At 38.4% G+C, this 22,655-nt stretch overlaps 1 protein-coding gene across 3 annotated transcripts in view; it reads right to left on the bottom strand.

The window, feature by feature from the left end:
• PLPPR1 (phospholipid phosphatase related 1) overlaps positions 1-22,655 on the bottom strand; it is a 331,759-nt gene that overhangs the window by 55,683 nt on the left and 253,421 nt on the right. For all 3 annotated transcript variants that reach the window (XM_008054538.2, XM_021710637.1, XM_021710636.1), the window contains one exon: positions 4,746-4,934. In XM_008054538.2, the coding sequence (XP_008052729.1) occupies positions 4,746-4,934 (189 nt within the window). The remainder of the gene's footprint in view (positions 1-4,745; positions 4,935-22,655) is intronic.

The following is a 22,655-nucleotide window of genomic DNA, read 5'->3' as shown; positions in this document are numbered from 1 at the left end:
GTCAGAAGAATTCTTTTGCTTTCTATCCTGCTGCTGCCCACTTAGTTTTACATCTTGAGGGAAGATCAAGCACAGTCAGCAGGGTGGCAAGGCCACACAGTTCTCTGCCATTAACCCGTCAGCTGTAATCAGTCCTGGTTCCAAGCAATGTCCCTTATTTGGGAGGTTAAAAAGTGGAACCAAATGGGTAGCTGTTTGTTTAATCATGTACAGAACTAGCTGGAACCTTCAGCAAAGCATCTAACCTAGTTAAGTTGCAAAGTTCTCAACTCAAAATGAAGGGATTTGGACCACAGACTTTCTCTATATTCTTTGAGATATCTTTACAACAACCCAGTTAAATTGAAAAGAGGTAAGTTAGGCCATGACTGCAGAATATAAGTATTTTAAAAGATGTTATTTATACCATCATCATTTATAGGATATTCTTCAGCACATATTTTGGGGGACTTATTAGCATTGTTGGCCATATTTTTCACCCAGAGAAGCAGAAGAAAGGGAAGAGTGAATCAGGATTTAATAACTGAGAGCTTGAAAAAACTGAAGGTACTTAGTGCTCTCTTCACTGTCCACTGGCTATATCCCACTGGAACAATGGGTTCCCATTGGATCATTTGTTCTACATTTTATTTTAATTCAAGTCATTTGGAGAAAATGAATCAGTGGAAGAGATGCGATTAAAAGCTGTAGCCTGGAGAAGAGTTTCTGCTGAAATCTTAGAATGGAAGGCCTATCATTTTGCCCACGAGAAGAGAAAATTTTTAATAACGTTTTGTTTCTCTCTCCATATATATATTTGTGTGTATTTTTTTTTGAAATCAGAATTGCCATTTTTCCAGCCTTATTAGTTTGGTCATTTCACAATTATTGACAAAAGATCTGGAGTCCACAATTTGTTTTAAAAACATATCTTTTGGTTTAAAAATGATACACATTCGTATAGAATTTGGAAAAAAATATAAAAGTATAAGAGGAAAAAATGAACTATAACATTAGCATTCAGAGATGATGGCTGAAAATGTTTAATTTTTTTCTCTGTAACCTTTCCATATAATTATAAATTTGGGATTATACTTGCAACACCTACAAGGTATCTTCTCAGAATCTATTAAATATTCAGACTTACAGACAATCACAGGCTACATCAGGCACTGGTCTATTTGGAAGGGACCACAGCTTGCCAGCAGGGTATCATTACCCCTTTCTCTTCAGCATGTGTCCTTGCAGTGGTCCAGCAGAACCAACTTCATACAACTCAGGTGCATGAAGACTACTTACGTATCTTGAGGGATTCAGGATTTACCCAGGCTTAAAAGCTGCATGCCCTGTAGAAGTCAATATATGGTATAGCAACTCCAGGATTTAGAAGTCGATATATGGTATAGCAACTCCATAGTTTCCAGGATCCCACAATAGACATGCCAAGTTAGAGTCACTGCAGCTGGAAGTCATAGCACGGCACTCCCTCAGGTAATAACTCTGAGAAGTCACATGCAATACACCAGTCAGGGATCAATTTTGCCTAGTGACATAGTTGATACATATCATCTTTTTCTTGGGAAAGAGCCAGAAAATTAAGAGGTCAGATTTTCTTACAGAAGGGGAAAAGATTTTACCTACAATATTGGCCTTTAAAAATCCTAAATATTAAATCACAAATATGTATCATCACTATATTGTTTCAAAAACATGACTGCCCTATAATGTATTTAACCAATCTTCTAATATTGTATATTTAGCTACTTCCAAGGTTCTCACTATAAAAATTGCTGATACCCCTATACACAAATATTGTAATTATATAAAACTCGGATCATTTTCTTAACATATAACGTGGGTCTGAAGTTTATAAAGTTCTTAATACATCTTTGAGAGGCTGTTCTTCAGAAAGAAAATATCAATTTACACTTTGATTAGAATCGTATGAAAGTATCTGCACCTTTGACAACATGGACTATATTCCTTTAAAATATTTACCAATTTTATATGGGGTAAGGGTCATGTCTTTAAAAATTATTTTTTTTGATTACTGATGAATTTAGAAATGTTTATATACACACAGACTATTGTTTATTTTGCTAATTGTCTATTCTTGTCCTTGCTCATTTTTATTTTGGAAATTTCATCTTTACAAGTATTAGGAATATTTACATTTGAATCTCGTATGCTACAAACTTTTTGCAGTCTTTATTTACATTTTGTAGAAATTTTTATTTTTAGGTAGACAAATCTACCAATCCTTTTTTATACGCTTGTATCAACATGCCTAAGTAAGACTACTGTAACTATTGAGGGTGCTTTTGTGGATATTTACGTGGACTTAATTTCGAAGTGTTTGAAATCTAAACTTTACTTCTTTTGTAATATGGATTGAAAAGCTTTCCATTATTTTCAGGCTCTGGAACATTTTAATAGTTTGTGATTTTTTTTTATTCCTGAAAATTTGAAGAAAATTATTCTACAATTATGTGTCCCCAGTGGTATCTTTTAAGACAAATTTTAGGCATGTTTAAAATTTTATTCTACTGCTATCCATCTATTCAGCTTTGTTACATCGTTTAAAAATTCTTTATTGATATAAGGAATTGTTAGTAAACTATCATTTCATAGAATATTATCAATTTTACTGAGATATAAATATTTGTTGGCACAGAACAGTATATGCAATTTAAATAAACCTTTAAATGTCTACACTATATTTTTATTTATTTTTGCTTATGTATATATTTTTTTCCTAACTTTATTTTTACTTCTTTTCTTATATTAGACTACCCAAGGGGCTGTACATTTTACTCTTCAAATAATACCTCCTGATTTCATTTATCAACTCTATTGTCTTCTAGTTCTAATTTTCTGCTCATACTTTTTATTAATCAGGTTTCCTTGCCTTTCTTAGATTTTTTTTTAAAATAAAAAAAACTCTGCAATTTCAATAAGTAATTATGGGAGGACCTGTACAATGATATATGATATTTCTTGGGACTGGAAAGAAGGGAGGCAAATATGTTACTAAGTCAGTGGCTCACTCAGGGATGCATGTCTGAATACATAGGGAAATAATTTGCTTATACAATAGAAAATAAACAGGATCCAATTCTAGTCTATGCCTGCTGCTTCCAGGGAGAGCCACCATTAAGCCATTTCAGACAGAATCCAATCTGGCCTATTGTTTCTATCTGGGGAGTGGAGTGTGTCATCTTGTGAGGCACATGGAAGGGTACCTTCTATACTTTTCTCTTATTTGTCAGGTGAGTCAAAAGGATATAGAGATTATCCTTCCTCTGGGGGAGGGGAGGGCATGCCATCATTCTGGAACTGGACAGAAAAGATCTTATGAAGTTCCTCAGTGAAATCTCATTTTTTTTTTCCCAGATAGAGGAAGTTGGTCAGTGATCCCAAAGGGAGAAAACAGTTTCCAGCCAGATTTTTTGTTTCTCTACTCCTGACCACTTAGCACATGCCAGGCACTGTGCTACATCATTTCTAAGCCCCATGATAGCTCATGAAGTAGGTAGCTAATTGTCCTTATTTTGAAAGGGAAGGAACAGTAATGTGACTTGCCCAAAGTCACACATCCAGGATATGAATCCAAGTACTGCAAAACTTATGTTTTTAACCACTCTATTACATCATATTGCAGCTTTTTCAATGCTGACCTTAATACTACAGCATGGTCTTATTGTTTAAGGGAGGGAGGCTTTGTTGAAACTAGGATCAGTGATTCAGATAAACTTATTATGTTTATATTATTTCTCCTCAAAATTCTATTCAATTTCTTATCTTAAAGCAAGTAAAACATTAGCAAAGAAAATAACATTTAAACTGAATGTCTGGGCAATCAGTTAATTCCTCAGTATGCTAGTCAATATTTTTATGATTGCCCAAAAGAGAAACTAGAGGGTAGGTAAGGAGGAAGGAGAATTGGGGGGAGGAAGCCATTAGAAGAGAAAAGGGGATTAGGAACTGAGATTACATGCCAACTCATCAGACCTTGTGGCATGTTTAGATACAGAAACGTTTACTTTAAAACTCCCACAAAATATCATGAAATAAAAATTAAAATGGCTAAGGGTTAAATCATTTGACTAGACAACACATATTCGTAAACTTTATGCTCTTAAGCAGTCTCCCTACAGGATTGTCTGGCTAATTTTTTTGCCTCATGAGAGAGAAAACGAAAAAAATGAAAGTAAAGTTGCAATTTAATTGACTGTGATGTAATGTGAACAGAGCCAGAGCCATCAAGAATGAAACACAGCAAACATCGGATCAAGCAATTTCTCTCATCTCTGGCCTCTCTGGAAGTTCAAACAGAACAGCAGGAGATACCGGCCCAGGGGATTCTATTCTACTCTGATCTGAGCCTTTCTATCATCATCAACACTTACATTCAGGCTTTCCTCTGAATACACAACCCACAGCATATTTTTTTTTCAAGAGCACAGTGGCTATTCTTAATACACTAGCCAATCATGCCTGTTGATTTATGATATCCACACATGCTTTTAAAAAAACCTATCTTTTAAAAAATGTAGACACAAAAAAAGCAAAAGCAACCTATAAAATACAAGACCTATTTTAATGAGTTTTTATGCAGAGCTCCATTCACTCTGTTTTGGCTGAAATGGGATACCACTGATAAGGCTGCTGGTAAGTGCCCAGGAAGAGGGAAAAGAGAGAAAAAGCAGACAGGAAATATTCTTGGGTATCTGACAATAAGGAAGGAAGTCTATTTCTGTACTTACAATAGCAGTTGGGGTGGCAGCCAGCACACAATAGAGCACCAGAGGGGTGATGAAGCTTTCTTCCTCTGTCCCTGGGTAAGGCTTCATTAAGTCTCCGTCCTGACAGAAGAATCCTTGGATATGCACCTGAAAAGTGTCAGTGCATTCGAAGTAGTAGGCAAGCAGCACTGTCCCGGCCATGATGACAAGCTGAAAATACAGCATGGCCACACAGAGACATTAGCAGGGCTTCGGAGCAGCCCTCGCCCCTCAGAGCACACTCCCTCCATCACCCCAGCAGCGGCTCTCCTGATATTGGTATTGGCGAGTGTGTGCGTGCCTGGCGCAGTGCGCTCTGGGAGTGTGTGTGCTTGGTTGTCTGCCTTGTAACATCTGTTCTATAAACCTTCCAGCAAATAATGAGCAGCTCCCGTCTGAAAGGCAGATCCCAGCCAGACTTGTGGAGAGACCCAGCCCCTGCTGCTGCCCCCTCAGAGTATGCATAGGAACCAAGGCAATATATCCATTTGGGACAAGGGTGACAAGTCAAAGGCCAGTGGTATAAGAGTTGGCAAGACAAAGATATGTGAGACCTGTTCACGAGAAATGTTATAACATATTAGAGGTAGACTTACCTTATAAAATATATGAGGTAGGTGAATCATGAATAAATGAAGGAATAAACAAATGAAGGAATGAACAGGAAAGTTAAAACCTAAAAGAATTAAGGGAAATTTCTACACCCTAAATTATTGGCAGGTATTCTACACGATTCTTATTCTTTTCCAAAATGGTTCTTCCTTTATTCCAAAATAATTCCCACCAGTAAATCAAGGGCTTTGCTGATGATCATATCTTATTATAGACATATAACCTTCATAAAATTTAGATGTAAAAATAGACACAATTGTCCTTTCATTTTGATTCAAATATCCTCATTGCTCACTGAGGGTTAGCTAAAGCTTTTAATAGGTATATGGAATTGAGGGAATGTGAAAACACAAGCTGATTTTTTTCATTCATATTAGAAAAACACAAAGATACTAAGATAAGAAAGTGATAAATATAGATAAAATTAGCTCATTGTGGTTATGACATCAAGAAACTTAAGATGGAAGAGATCTTGGAGTTCTTCCCATCTGACACTTTATTTCACAGATGAGAAAAGTAAGGCCCCAAAGATGGAACTGATCACTGTTTGATTATCCAATAAGTAAATGAAACTTGTACTTAGACTGTGCATTAACAAGGCAGGAAAATTAAAATGGAGAAAAAATATTTTTAAATGTTAACTTGTTTAATGGCAAAGTTATTATGTTAAAAAAAAACCCAGAAATTGGTATGACATCTTTGTCTAAGGCTTAAAATTGTTTTTATTTAGAAGTATAGATAGGGCAGTGAGAGGAAACCATAATCTTTTCATTGTTTAGGAAGTCTCAAGTTCTTACTCTAGTTCTCATGACTAACTCAAGGTCACATAGTATTAAAGTCAGGACTAAAAACCCACATTTCCTGCTCTCCAGGGAAAAAAAACAAAACACTAACTGTATCAGGATGTCAAAACTGCATTATATACAAAAAGATGGCGAGAGATGGGGAAGACAAAGTAGCTCAGTTCCAGGCAGAGAGGCAATGTTTGCCATTCTCATCCGTTTTCATATTCGTTACCTTAGCCAGAACATTGAAGCACAGCCCTTAAAGTCTGCCACACTCTAAACCATTCTTTGGAGGCAGTGCAGCCTCTATTCTGGGACAGCACCTTTGCAATTCTTCCTCACCATAGCAAATAGTGTCATTTTCTTTAAAGGTCATTTGGATTAAGAATTCTTCTTCCAATACCTTTCCTCTCTGGCTCAGAAGACTTTCCTATCTCCCAGTTGTAATGGGTCTCAATGCAAGCTCCTATGTGATATAAGGTCTTTGTCATTTAGCCACTTCCATCACCACAGTTCCTTTTGTTCCAGGTAGGCCACAAATCATACTCTTCATTCATATCCCTTGCACATGACTTATTTCTGGCACTACAAGAATTATATTTTTCTAGTATCTGGCATTTTCTGCCCCGTGGATCTCCCTTCACACTTTCTAACCATTCAGTCATCTGGACACTCCCATGCATTTCTCCATGCCTTAAGTTGTTTATTGTTACCATGTGTAAATCCTCAATTTTTATGCCAGCCATCTCAGATGTTTCAAGTAATTGGTTTATTTCTTTTCATTACAGCAACAGAGAAGAGACTTAGATAAGTATGTTTCCTATAAGACTGAGAGGTGCTTGAAAGCTGCCCCTGCTAATGGGTGCTCTTGCCTACAGTTGGTTTATAAAGTCAAAGGTATGATGTTTATATTTCTTTCATGCTCGACTAGTCAAGTGAGCTGATCTGATGGGGAAAAAACCTAGCTTGCTAACTTGAATGTTCTGAAGATGAAATAACACTGGATTCCAACAGCTTTAAGGTTCTACCTCTGGAGCCATCTCTGTCCCTTGCACAGGGCTGATCTTGGATCTTGTGTATCTATCTCACCTATGAGGCTGGAAACACATTTCTCACTCTTGCTTCATAAGCTCTTGGGAAATATCTGCTTTAGAATTAGGCAGACTTTATGAGGGATTTTGGATAAAAAAGAAACAAAAACCAAAAATGGCATCTAGCTTCCTCTATTCAGGATGAGTACTGTATTTTACTGGGTACTTTTGTGCTGCCACCTCCTCTTAAAAAAAGTGGAAAGGTAAAAATGAAGTAAAAACAAAGACATATATGAAAAGGACTCACTACAATGCAAAGAATAGATACTTTTAAAATATAGAAATGTCTTAACATCAAAATCAATAATAACAAAAAACATATGTCTAAATTTGAAATCTATAGAACAAATCTTGAACAGCTGCTGCCTGATTGATTTACTTCTGAAAGCAGCATTCAGAGAGAACTGCATGAATGAATGAATCAATCAATTGCAGGACATAAAGAATAGAGAACCTTGGACACTTGAAGTGTGGTAGTGGTATGTGGGAGCTTTAGCGGCTTATGCGACAGAACTGACCCACCAGTATGAATCAGTTTGCTTTGGCTCTTCCCCTAAGCAGCCAGCAACTCCTCTCTGTCATTTGCAAGCAATCCTCAAACTCCCTGAAAAGTTCCTCAAATAATTAGTCATTTAGAGATGTATAGAAGCACAAATAGAACAATTCCAATCTCGGTTTCTAGTTTCTTTTCTGTTGAAGATTCTTTTTTGACCATATCTATATCTATGTAATATGTATCAATATCTGTCTGTTTGTCTATGTTGTTATAGAGAGGGTGTCATTTTGTTGCCCAGGCTGGTTTTGAACTCCTGGCCTCAAGTGATGCTGCCGCCCCAGCTTCCTGAAATGTGCGACGATATATTTTTTAAAAATCTGATGCATTTGCTACAGGAACAGAAACAACGCACATTGATTCCCCCTCCATGAGCAAAGAGGTCTGCTTCACTGCACTGATGATGCTGCACAATTAGCCATTCGCACACTCCCCCCTTTTCCTCCCCGTCCTAAGCCATGATTCATCACTGTCTAGGCTTGTGTCACTGGTGCCAGCTGGCATACTTGCCATTTCTGCTGCCTCCCCAGCCCCATTTAGGAATGCATGGAGGGAGGGCATAATGTTGGTGTCACATGAGCAGATGGTAAGGCTGTGCTGGGCCCAAGTACTGGTAGAAGGGTTGGAGATATCAGTGTGAAAGAAGCAATTATGACTGTGAGAGTATAACAAGGTATAAAAAGCTCACATACAAGGGATTCCTCAGCTGTCACTGCCCAAGGATGACAATCAAATACAATATGAGAAAATATGTTAAGGGCTAATCATTCCACAAAGATTCAGAAGGCAGATGCTAGCCATATCTGAAATTTAGCCCCTCGTGGTTGAAAGTACTGTATTTCCACCCAGGCCCTTGGCTGATTAGAGAAAAGTAAAAATGTCACAAAGAGCAATAACTGAGAGAGTCAGAAAGCCGAGAGGAGCAGTTGAAAGGACAAGAACATTTTCTAGCAGACCGTAAAATCTGGAGGAATTGTGCACCACTAATCTATATGACCTGATCCAAGTGAGGGAACAGGGAACCTGATAATGGTGGCATGACTACTGTGACAGTGTGTGTCCTGGGGGTGAAGCAGACACATGAGGTTAGAATGAGAGGATGGATATCTGGTCTCAAGTGGAAGGGGCATATTTCAAACTGGAGAATCCTAGTGCTAGTGCTAGGTGACCAACCATCCAGTTTGTCCAGGACTTAGGAATTTCCTGAAGAATAGGACATTCAGTGCTACAACTGGGAAGCTCCTGAACAAACTGAGGTGCTTAGTCACCCTAACTGAAATAATGAATGTTTTCCTGCCTAAAGAAGTTTCTCATTCTGGTTCAGCCATGAGCTATCAATACTTGTTTAACCAATCAATCAACACCTCTTCTTAAGCTGCCTCTGAACCGAGTCTAACACATCAATGTTCACTGCTGTGAAGGTAAGGAATTCTCAAACGTGGCCTCCAACCCCAAATAATTTTTTATCCAACTGGGGAGTGCTCTCCAACATAGGGAGCAGACAGTGATCCGTGGGAGGGTGTCAGCAGATCTTAAGTGGGATTCATACATTGCTGCACGTGTCTGGTGAACTGTTAGGGAAGGGGAGACTACTGCATGAGGGAGAAGGGAGTGCAAGAGGGTGAAAAAGGCAGCACAGTATCTGTTTAGGGTATTGGCTTTGGCCTAGCCCCATGAATACATGTGTTCAATTAATAGGATGAGGGGATGAAGTAAATTCAGGGCAGAAGGAATAGCATCAGAGCTTAGGTGGTAAGAATTGACATGGTTGTGATGCAAAAGCAATGTCTTAGGACCCCAGGGACTAGCAAACTCTAAGGATCTGCATGTTTTTCAGTATTGAGAAAGAACATCTAATCACAAGTATCAATGGATGCATACAAGGGGAAGGGTGGGAAACCCTCAAGCAGCATCCAAGTGGAAACCAATAGTAGGCTAGAGGGGAAGCACATGAGAAAACAGATAGTGAGACCTCACTGGGGACCCTCTGAAATAACTGTGACCCAACTGGGCTCAGTGGCTCAGCCTGTAATCCCTCGCTTGGGGAGGCTGAGGTGAGTGAATTGCCTAAGCCTGCGGGTTTGAGACCCTCCTAGGCAACTTGACGAGACCTCATCTCTACAATAAATCAAAAATTAGCCAGGCATGGCAGCACGCGCCTGTAGTTCCAGCTACGTAGACGGCTGAGGTGGAAGGATCACCTGAGCCCAGCAGGTTGAGGCTGCGGTGGCTGGGAACGGCCACTGCACTCCAGTCTGGGCGACAGAGTGAGACTCCAACTCAAAAAAAAAAAAGAAATAACTGTGACTCTTTGAGAGTGGCTAGAGGTTTTCCATAAATAAGAGGCAAGAGCTGAGGAGGAGGAGAGGGAGGAAGAAAAGGAGGCGGAGGTAGAGATGGTAAGGTTACACTATGTACACCTTCCAGGAGTAGTTGTAAGTAGTCTCATAAATTAACTCTTGATATGCCCAATCATTGTTTGTGGAAGACATTATTATCTCCATTTTAGAGATAAGAAACAGGCACAGAGAGATTACATAAATTACATACAGTTACACAGCTCACAAGGGTGAACCTGAAATAATCACTGTACATGTGATGCATCTCTCTACACAAATCAACGTGGCCTGGGAAAAAAATCAAGTGACAAATATAAGTCAGCATAATTACTAAGCATTAAACTATGCAGTACATATGTGGAAACTTTATTTACATGCCTCTAAGTGCCAGTTTCCTCATCTGTGTGAAGGTTAATGATAACTATCTCATAAAGTTGCATTGAAGAATGTTTATGTATCTGGGCTCGGTGGCTCAGCCTGTAATCCCTGTGCTTTGGGAGGCTGAGGTGAGTGGATTGCCTGAGCCGGTGGGTTCGAGACCCGCCTGGGCAACTTGGCGAGCCCTCATCTTTACAATAAATTAAAAAATCAGCCGGGCATGGTAGTGCGTGCCTGTAATTTCGGAAGGCTGAGGTGGAAGGATCGCCGGAGACCAGGAGGTCGAGGCTGCGGTGGCCGGGAGTGGCCACTGCACTCCAGTCTGGGCGACGGAGTGATACTCCAACTCAAAAAAAAAAAAAAAAAAGAATGTTTATGTATTCTCATTTTATTCCCAAAATCAATTTTCATCAAATAAAGTAAGCTAGTGTCAGTAATAAGCTAGAATGGAAGAAGAAAGGAAATAAGTATGACATTGGAAACTACCATACAAGCTTGAGTGTAGAGATAGGAATTATACACTTGAATGTAAATTGTCTAATGTCGATGCAATAAGAAAATGTTGGTCAGTTACACATTTCACAACAGTTATAGGATAAAAACCAAACCAATGGTTGAGGATAAATAGAATATTTCTGACATAATGACCAGATAGGAGTTCTTTCTTTAGGTTCTAATAAAGGATGTGACAGGATAAATGACTCAGTCGTGAGTATGATGATGCTGTTTTTTAAATATGAGACCTCATATCCACTTAATACAGGCTTAGTATAGGGAAATTTACAAGAATAAGACTGTAGGATAGAATCGACGAGGTGGGCATTACAATTCAGTCTTGGTTGAACTTGAGAAAGACAGTACAATGAAAGCTTAAGACTATGGGACTGACTGCTGAGGTTAGAAACGAGCTCTGCTGCTTACCAGGTATGCAACCTATTTTTTTTTGTGCCTCAGTTTCTTCATTTGAAAAATGGAGTTAGCAATACTTAGTGCCTGTCTCTTCATGTTATCATGAAGATTAAATGAGGATTGTGTATCAAGTACTTACAGTAGACTCAAGGAGTCTTGAAAGATACAGTCAAACATGTTTGGCATTTTCTGAAAAAGTGAATAGACTGTATCTTTCAAGATTCCTTCCTAATTATAGTTTCTCTCAACTTAGTTTTTAACAATTACTGGACAGCAATGAATTAGAGACAGGCTTCTAGCAAGCACCCAGCTAGTTAAATACAGAGCTATATCTTTTAACAGGCCATTAAACTGTAGTTTAAAATGACATCCTCTTATGAAAACCAAGGAGGCTTAAATTGATCAGTATGCATATGATAATTCATCCCCTCTTCTTTAAGAAAGACCAAAGGGGTACCCACAGGTATGGATGTATGAATGGAATGAGATCCTTTAATCATTCAGTCAATATTAATTGAGTTCCTACTAACATGCAGACATTAGAAATATTCAGTTGTTAATAAAACTGAGAATCAAATAACAAAACTGTTAAAATTGGTATGGTCTTTGGACTCATGGGGCTTTCTGTGGGGGGAAACATATTATAAAAGACACAAGAAATAATAACAACTCTCATTGGTTGACAATACAACCAGCTATGTAACTTTAAATTTGTTCTCTTACATGGTACTCACAGTACCCTGTGAGGTACAATGAGTTACATTAATCTAAAAAATAGAAAATTTATTCAAGCTCACAGAGCTAGTGAATGGTAAAGTTAGGATGTGAACCTCTGGAGCCATTTAACTACTCTTTTATACTTAAAACTTGCAGTTCACATGATGAAATCACACACACACACACATGTAATGTATGAGCGGTCAACAAATATATATATATTATATATATATATATATATAAAACTTAGTACAATGCTTATACTAAGTGTTCGGTAAGTGTTCAGTTCTTTCTCTTGCTTGCAAATTTCTATTTGCTCTTCCTTTTCAGTGCCTTTTTTCCCCTTCTAATTTTGTTTTTATTTTAAAGATGTGGGGTACAATTCAGGGTTAGGTATACAAATGTTCATTATTAATAAGGTACCCTTATTAATGAGGTGTGCACCCGCTTCCCCAGGCAGATTCCCACTACTGTCAATCCTGCTTCCCCGCCCCCCTCCCGGTAGTTTCCCATTACTGCCAATCATTCTCTTATAGTATTATGATAATTGTTCAAGGTCTGCTTATGAGTGAGAACATGTGATTCTCAGTTCTTTGTTTCTGTGAAAGATCACTCAGTATTATAGACTCTAAGTTCAACCAGGTTGCTGTGAAGTTCATGATTTTGTTCTTTTTTATGGTTGCATAACATTCCATCATGTATTGTACCACATTTTAAAAATCCAGTCCTCTTTTGATGGGCAGCATGGTTGGTTCCATGTTCTTGCTACCGTGAACAATGCTGCAATAAACATACATGTGCAAGTATCTTTTTTATAGAGTGATTTGAGTTCTTCCAGGTATATTCCCAGTAGGGGGATTGCGGGGTCATATGGAAGTTCAGTTTTTAGATCTTTTAGGAATCACGACACTGTTTTCCACAGAGGCTGTACTAGTTTACACTCCCACCAACAGTTTAGAAGTGTTCCCTTTTTGCTGCATCCTCTCCAGCATCTATTGTTTTTTGAGTTATTGATGATAGCCATCCTGACTGGAGTTAGGTGGTACCTCAGTGTAGTTTTAATTTGCATTTCTTTGATGACTCGTGAAGCTGAGCATTTTTTCATGTATCTGTTGGCTGCTCATACATTTTCTTTTGAGAACTGTCTATTCATATCTTTTGCCCACTTTGTAATGGGGCTGTTTGTTTTTTTCTTTTTGGCATGTTGAGTTCCTTGTAGATTCCATAGTCCTTTGTCAGACATACAGTTGACAAATATTTTTTTCCCCACTCTGTGGGCTGTCTCCCCACTCTCTTGATAGTTTCTTTGGTTTTGCAGAAGCTTGTCAGTTTGATGAGGTCCCACTTGTCTATCTTATCTCTTATGGCATGGGCGCTTGGGGTTTTGATCAGGAATTGGTTGCCAGTTCCAATTTCCATAAGGGTATCTCCTGCATTTTCTAAGGTTCTTATACTTTGAGGTTTTACATTTAGGTCTTTGATTCGTTTAGAGCTGATCTTTTTGTATGGTGATAGGTAGGAATATTGTTTTAATCTTCTGCATGTGGTTGGTCAGTTTTCAGTGTTTTTTAATATGACTTTGGGCTGAGAGTACAGGCTGACTGTGATCTCCCCCCCTCATTTTCCTTTCTTAGTTATCTCAAAACTCTACTCTCTCCTGCCTAGGACCATTCTTTTCCTTATTTCCTTAATGTTCCCTTTTCCTCAGCTTGGTTTATAAATGGTGATACCCACCCAGGATCTATCCTTGACACCTTTATCATTTTTTTATCTTCTCTTCTTAGGAGATCTCATCTACTTCTATGGCTCCTATTCTCACATTGATTCTAGTGACCCTTATATCACCATTCTTGCCTCTGAGTTCTCTCCTGATCACCAACTTGATGTTCTATAAACACGCCAAATGCCACAAGTCTAAACTGGAATCCGGCATTTCTCCTCTCCCCAAGCTGAAGTTTCTCTTGAGATCCCTATCCAGATCTCTTCAGTCAAAAATCTTAATATCATTTTGGACATTTCCTCCTCCAGCTTTCTTACTTCTTTTTATACCATACCTGGTCAGTTGCCAAGTCTTGCTTACTGTAGTGCCCCTCATATTTAGACCTTGTATGTCAACTGCTATTGCCTTATTCAGGCTTCCATAGTCTCTCTCCTGCACTACTGGAATCTTGTCCAACCTGTCTTTGGGATCTCGACCCCTTTATGCCATCATTCATCCAGCTGCTAAAGAGGGATCATCCTAAGGCATAGCTATGATTGTATCTTTTTACGTCTCCAAAACCTTCAATGTCTGCTTTCTATGGACAGAAGGTTTGTGTTCTCCCAAAATCATGCACTAAAGGATAAATTTCCAATGTGATGGTATTTGGAAGTGGGGCCTTTGAGAGGTCCCAACTTCATAAGTAGTGCCCTTATAAGAAGAGACATGAGAGAGGTGATCTCTCTCCGCTTTGGTGAGGTTACCAGACACTGAATCTGCTGGTTCTTGACCTTAGACGTCCCAGCCTCCAGAACTGTGAGAAATAAATGTTTCCTCTTTATGCTACCCAGTCTATTGTAATTTGTTATAGCAGCCCAAACTAAGACATAGCTATGTGAAGTAAATCAAGCAATTTTCCCTTCATTGACACACTGGCTTTTGTCTCATCCGTATTTTTTGTAATGGAGACATGAAGCTTGCCATTTGAATATAATCCAAGTCAGCAGATTCCATCAGACATTGCTCCTCAGTTAGTGGAAAACAGGTAGGTCTACCTTTTTATCTGGGCTGCCTTTGCCTTCCTACTTGGCCACTCCTTAAAGAACAAATGCAAATACCACATCTTTGTCTTTGTTTAGCACTTCCTTCCTCCAGCATCATGTTGATTGTTTATTGGTAGATAAAATGGAGAAATGTAGTATGTATAATAATAATATGAGATATATTTATAACTACAACAAGGATGGGAAAATAAATATTGGGTATATGTTAAACTAAATTGGGCCACAAAATTTTCTCTGTGATTTTCTGCTGGTAGGAATTTTTTAAAAATTCAGTAACATGGATATGGAAGTAATGTTAAATGTATAGTGACACAAAACTGGCAGGCATAGTTAATATCAGAGAAAGCAGAATAAAATTTCAAAATAATCCTGGCATTTGGAAATATTCCTTAGGGACAAATATAAAGTACTACAGCAAGTCTGTGATAGTCAGTAATTTCAGGGGTCAATAAGTAGACTGAAAGATATAGAACTCTGGCCTGAGAGGCTCAAGAGCTCTGCCCTTCCCCAGGGCTGCCTCAGGCCTCAGAGAAGGGAAAGGGCAGAGTTTAATACACATGACATGGGCAAGAGAGAGCGATGAGACAATGAACAAAGAGAAGTCTGTGAAACTTGAGCCCTGGATGACTTGATGTGTGTTTACTTACCTATTAAAGGTAGGTAAGGAAGAGTGTTAGGAGATAGAAGTAACTCATCAATTGCCTAAAACTCTACAGTTTGTCTATACCATTTGTAAAACTAAGCTGATTTAGGTACTAACTGAAGGTCTTTCAGGGGAAGCAATAGAAGTCAGAAAACTACTGCTAAACTCCGCTATGTGACAAACTCCTCATCTGGTTGGCAGGAATAAAAAGATGAAAGAATTCTTAGTTTTTTAAGAATAGCATGCGGACAAGTTATCAGTGTTATAACAATTGGTTTGTTGTTATAATCGGACAGATGAATAGCTGAGTATGTGAATGGCTGGAAGGAAGAATGGGTAGATGTTGTGATGATATCAAGTAAGGAATATTAGCTAAAGGATGTTGAAAGAGAAGGGTGTGTCAGCAGTGACATTTGAATTGACTGTCGCTGTAATGCCATGTTATGGCCTTTGGAGATTTACGATCCAAACACAAAACCAGATGGACCATTTACCACCTGTGCAACTTCAAGCAATGTACAAAATCTTTCTGAAGCTCAGTTTCTCCATGTATAAAATTAAATATAACATCTACAGCACTGAATTGTGAAGATTAAAATATGTAAACAGTCTTGTTTAACCTAGGGCTTATAGTGCTTACTGAGAAAGGGGAGTTCCTTGTCTTCCTCATCCTTCATAACAGGAAAAGTAGTCCAATACTTCTGGGACGTCTAATATTTATGTAGTTCTATACAATCTACTGACCAATCAGAAAAACCACTAAATTTAAAGTGTTACTCAGTATATAAATATGGCAGCACGTGCTGCCCTGTGAAAGGAAGGTAAGCTAACAAGGCCCTGCCTGGTCTGCACTAGAAGATGACACTGAAAGTTGGAGAAAGGAGGCACAAATTACTCAGGTGAGCCTAGGTAGATCAATCTCACTCTTCCTTCTCTTCATTAAATTGCAGGCAGCATTCCGAGCTAGCCCCTAGGATTTTTGTCCACTGGTAAACATTCTCTGTTTGGTCCCTTTCTTTGAGTATGGGAAGAACCTATGAATATAATGGGTGTCACTTCTTGATTATGTTACATGATATGGCAAAGGCAAAGAAATTTTGATGATGTGATTAAAGTCTCTCATCAGTTAACTTTATTTATTTATTTTTTGAGTTGGAGTCTCACTCTGTCGCCCAGACTGGAGTGCAGTGGCTGCTTCCAGTCACCGCAGCCTCGACCTGCTGGACTCCGGGCGATCCTTCCACCTCAGCCTTCCAAGTAGCCAGAATTACAGGCATGCGCTACCCCGCCCAGCTGATTTTTTGATTTATTGTAGAGATGAGGTCTCGCTGCCCAGGCGGGTCTCAAACCCGCAGGCTCAGGCAATTCACTCACCTCAGCCTCCCAAAGGTGTGGGATTACAGGCTGAGCCACCAAGCCCGGCTTCATCAGTTAACTTTAAAAAAGAGAGATGATCCTGGAAGTGTCTGACCTAATTCATTGAGGTCTTTATACAAAGTCAGAGAGCTGACATGGCAAAGGCATCTCTTACTGGCCTTGAAGAAGCAAACTTCATTGTGGATAAGAACACATGGCCAAGAATGGCAGGCATCCTCTAGGAGCTGAAGGCCTTAGTCCTATAGCCATGGGAACTGACTTCTACCAATAACCACTGAGGTTAGAAGAGTGTCCTGACTTCTGATGGAATCACAGTCCCAGCTAACACCTCAATTTCTACCCACAAAGATGTGAACAGAGAACTTAGCTAGCTCATACTCAGACTCCTGATCTTCAGAAACTGTAAGATAATAAATCTGTGTAGTTTAAGTAACTAAGTTTGTGTCAATTTGTTACCTAGTACAAAAAACTAATATACTATGTAAGGGGAGAAGTTCTGAGATTCTGACAGCATGAGATAAGCAGAGTAACCAAATCAACTTGTGACTTTTACCCCAAATCAAGGAAATCTGATATTTTGGTTATTTCTTGTAAGTCTAACATGGATAATATACACTTCTACTTAAGACAGAAAATAGTTGCTGACCCTAGTGATATGACATTTAAAATGTTTATCCAGACTTCGATTGCACATGTACATCCCACGGTCATGTTTCTACTGTGAGACAGGTTCCCTAGCTGTAGCCAGCTTAGCTAAGGGTACATACCTGGCCACAGTTAGGCCCATGTGATTCACTCTCTCAAGAATTTGAAGTGAGATTCACAGATCTTCATGTCTTTGTTGATCACCTGAATTTAGAACATATAAACCTGAGAGCTAGAGAGTGCTCTGTTGTAGCCATCTGAACCTGGAGAAGCTGTGAAAGCTAAGGGACAGATATGCAGAGGGAAGAATGAAGTAGATATGCAAAGTGTAGAGACCATAATGCCTGGACAGAAAGAATAATTTTGATTCTAATGTTTTTTTCCAGTTTCTTATTTTACTTTATGGTGAGTTCAGTCTATGCTTCTCAAATTTCATAAGATTTATTTTTATCCTTATTAAAAAAATGTCTTTTTGGCATCATATAGTTCAACTGGCTTTCTGTTACATTAATCCAAAAAGTCATGGCCAAAACAATTCACCCTCTACTTAGAGGAGTTAAAACAGGGTTCTGGACTGAGACCTCTGCTCTAAACACAGCATTCTGGAGTTTGACTCTTCTAGTACTTGACTTCTTTGTAGAAATGAAGAACCACTGGGTAAGCTACAAGGTGGTATATTTGAATGCCAGTTGTTAGATGATAACAAGGGTAATACTTTCCTCTCATGAAAACAGAGCATTTGAGATACAGTCTACTCCAGCCAAAAACACTGAAAAAAATCCTTGGAAATATGATGTTCCAAGCATCCAAAACAGTTATCCCTTATTCAAAGGAAATAATACTTGTGCCATTTCTAACAGAACACATGCAACATATTTACTAAGCCAATAAGTAGGCCCGTGGGGGTATAAATGGGAATGAGGAGAAACCTCATTAATCCATGAGAATTAATTTTTCTAAATTTTTAAAGAGCCAGTTGAGGAAAGTACACTTATAATTTCTAAAGAAAGTATAATTTTCTTGCCATTAAAAAAATTCTCGGTTGGGCATGGTAGCTCAGTCTATAATCCCAGCAATTTGGGAAGCCAAGGCGAGTGGATTGCCTGAGCCTACAGGTTCGAGACCACCCCAGACAACTTGGCGAGACCTCATCTCTACTATAAATAAAAAAAATTTTTAAAATTATCTTCATTAATAATCAAGAGGTTTCACTGGGTGTGGTGGCTCATGCCTGTAATCCCAGCACTTTGGGAGGTGGAGGTGAGAGGATTGCCTGAGCCCAGGGGTTCAAGACCAGCCTGGGCAACTTGGTGAGATCTCTTCTCTATAACAAATTTAAAAAATAGCCAGGCATGGTGGTGCACACCTGTAGTTCCAGCTACTTGGAAGGTTGAAATGAAAGGATTGCCTGAGTCCAACAGGTTGAGGCTGCAGTGGCCGTGAGCAAGCCATTGCACTCCAGCCTGGGTGACAGAGTGAGATTTCAACTCAAAAAAATAAAATAATGATAATCAAGAGGTTTTTAGTAAAGGAGATACAGACTTAATCAGCAGGCCGAGCCACTGTGTAAGGAACATCCGACATCACAAGTGAACTCATGAGCCCTCTTGTGAATTATTTGGATTATCTTCATTTTAGCCTTTACTTTCTAATTGAGCACTAGGAAGACTGGTTTGATTTTCTGCCTTTTGTGTCACTTTCTAGCCTTCACTTGTTCTAACAAATTATTTTGAGTCTTATACCTAGGTGGAAGAAAAGAAAGAACTATGATTCCTACCTTTGACTTGTCCATGCTTCAGTAATATTCACATTAAATTCCTAATGCATGATGTTACAAGTCTCAAGTAAAGGTAACTTGCTTAAGGACTTAAGCATAGATTAATCCACTTAATCTTTAATAAAAAGAATAGAATAGAATATTAGCCCAACAAATAAAATTGTCTAGTCATTATGGATTGGTTGAAGTGGGATTCAGATGTACAGAAATTCATGGTATATTTGATTCTGTACTTCTCTTTATTTGGAGGAGGGAGGATGCAATATGTTTTCCGTCACTAGGAATAGTCTAGTATAGAACACTAGGTGTTGAATGATAAAGAAGAGTCCAGAAATGGATGGACATTAACTTAGGTGAACACTGAAGCTCCTGAAATTGTTCCCAAGTTCTCCATGGCCAACTTCCTAGTGTGATGGGATGGCTCACTCCTTTGGCATTGTTGTAAGAGGTTGTATTCGGTTCCAGTGAATTTTTCTGACATTCTTTCAATGTGTTTGCCCATATCTAACAGGAGCCCTGCTCTATAACATTAGGTAGCTATTGCCAATTTGCCTATGTCTCCCTCCACCAAGCTGTGAGGACACAAGAGAAAGGATCCTTCAAATCTGTAACCCCAGCTTAGCACAGGTACGTAATAGGTAGTATTCCAACAATATCAATTGAATAAGTGAATGAGATTCTATAGTTTATGCTTATACATAGCAACTTTGTCAGCTGTTTAAGGAATATATGACCTGAAGCTGTTTGAAATATCTTTTTATTATATTGGTTAAAACTAAACTATTGGTTTAATATAAACTCATATGATCTAAACAGTGTTCTCCACTATGGAAGATAGCAATAAGTGTTCTGAGAAGGAAGAGGGGGTGGGGATATGAGGGAGAGAGAGAAATATCTGTGGCTGAAAAATGCTTGTGAAATCTTGGGTTAAATTTAACATTTTTTGTTACTGGAAGATTCTTAGGGCATACAGGTATTGTGGAATTCCCATAAGCACATTTTAACATACATGAGGGGGACCCAAAAAACCCACAATTATTTTTTGGAGGGTGGGCCCAACTTGTACAGGCTTCTCCTGCTAGGTAAGTGTTCTAGGAACCTATCAGCATCAGTATACCAGCTGGCATTGTTGTGAGAGGTTGTATTCGGTTCCAGTGAATATTTTTGGATATTCTTTCAAGGTGTTTGCCCATTTCTTGATGGGCAACTTATGAGCATACCTGCCCACATTGTGTGTTGAGTGTTGAGCATCTTTTGAACAAAAATGCCATAAGCCCCATGCCCCACCCTCCCTATATACTGGATCTTGCCCCAAGCAACTTTTTTGTTTGTTTGTTTCTCTGGATGAGAAAAAGTCCTCAAAGGGAAATGTTTTGCTGATGTAGAAGAGGTAAACAAAAAAATGGCAGAAGCACTAAGAGGTATCAAGATTAACAAGTTCAAAAACTGTTTTGAGCAGTGGAAAAAGCATCTTAATAGCTGTAGTGGATCAAACAGAGAGCACTTTGAAGGTCTCTGAAGTTTAAACATATAAGAATAAATATACAATGTTTTATAAATAAATTCCAGATTTTTGGGTTCCCTCTCATAGCTATTTAAACTTATTTGAACACAGAGCCATACCCTTCCCTTTTCTTCCTATGGATCATCAATTCCTACAAATGATCAATATACAGAATATTCATGGAAATCAGTTTGGGAAAATGCAGGCACAGTTGCTGATTGACAAGGAGGGGGAGAAAAAGAGAACAAAAATGTAAGTATTTTGTTGTAGGGGATAAGGCGGTGTTAGTAGCAACCTGTTTACAAGTATCAAATAAAGAAACAGAGGCTTTATATTGCTGAAGTCTTCATCTTTACCAGGATAAATATACGTCTGTTCTTGATTATTGAACCACTGATCCCAATAATGGTTACAAAATGGTAATATTTTGCTTGCATCATTTTGAGGATTTGAGATACAAATGCCATCTCACAGTTGAGGAATAGGGAGCCTTAAGTCAGGCTCTTTAGTACACTATTATATGGACATAATGCCAAGAGAGGATAATTAAGGAATGTGGCAAAAAACCAAAGCAACAGCAACATATTTGGCACTGAACACCACCAATGGAATTTCTGTTATTACAACTATCTTTCCCTTTTGGTCTCTGGGTAACTTAGGAGAAATCCTGGTGAACAGTGCTGTGGTAGTTTGCTATGTAAATACTCTCACCCAAAATATGACTCGGAGCGCCTCAACTCATCCTAGGCAGTCAGGCTTAGCATCACAAATCACCATTTCGATCTCTAAAAAATTTAAGCATATTTCTTCAAAGCTTGTTTGTGCTTAGTTTTATGTGATCATGCCATTCAATGAAAGTATAAGCAAGCACCTACATAAACTTTTAGAAGTTAAACTCTTGAGCTTCTATAAATTATAATGTAAAATATGTATCCCATTTTGAATCTTACAGCTATAGGGGGAAATAGTTTCAAAAGAAATGATACTAACTTTGGATGCAGTTCAAACAGCTAGGTTAGAGGTGAATGATATAAGGGAGGTTTTCTAAGGAAGCACAGGGAAAAGCAGGAGAGGAAATTAGGAAAAGGACCAGCAGATGTGCATAGTCAGATGAGTGGTTTAGTGATGGAATACAGGACTTGGTCTAACATAATCCCAAGCTCTGTTATCTTTGGGCAACTTTCTCAAAGAGGACCAGAAGAAAGTCTCAAGATGCTAGGATGTTTTGTGAAGTTATAAGGAGTTATTACTTTACCTCTACTAGTTTGTACAGTTAAAAACCATGAAGTCACAAAGAAAATGCCATATTTCTCTCTGAAGGCAGGTCATACCTTTAATTATTCACACAGATACAGTATTGGAGAAAACTGTTTTGATTTGTAAAGGGACATCTAAATATTTGAAAATGTAGCAACAATAAGCACATTCTATATGGTATTGGTATTATTTAGTTGAATGTCCTTTTTCTGTAAGGAATTCATCTTTGAATTCCAAGAAACAAGAATGAAACCTGGGGGTTGTTTAATAAATACTGATAAACACACTTGGAGTGAGATACATTTCTTAAATAAGACACCAAAAGCAAAAGGCATAAAGAAAAAGCATAGGAATATTTGATTATATCAAACTTCAAGGCATTCTGTTTGGTAAAATCACTCTTCAACAAAATTAACAAAAGGATGACAGACTGGGATAAATTATTTGCAATATTCAAAACACATATAATTAACATCTATGATATATGACAGACGTCTACAAACTAACAAGGGAAAGACAGGAAATCAAATAGAAACATGGGC

The sequence above is a fragment of the Carlito syrichta genome, unplaced genomic scaffold (genome assembly GCF_000164805.1).
Source record: "Carlito syrichta isolate Samal-C Ts95f unplaced genomic scaffold, Tarsius_syrichta-2.0.1 Scaffold296304, whole genome shotgun sequence".
NCBI lineage: Eukaryota > Metazoa > Chordata > Mammalia > Primates > Tarsiidae > Carlito > Carlito syrichta.
The sequence above is the reverse complement of the archived record's forward strand: the minus strand, read 5'-3'. Positions and strand labels throughout refer to the sequence as shown.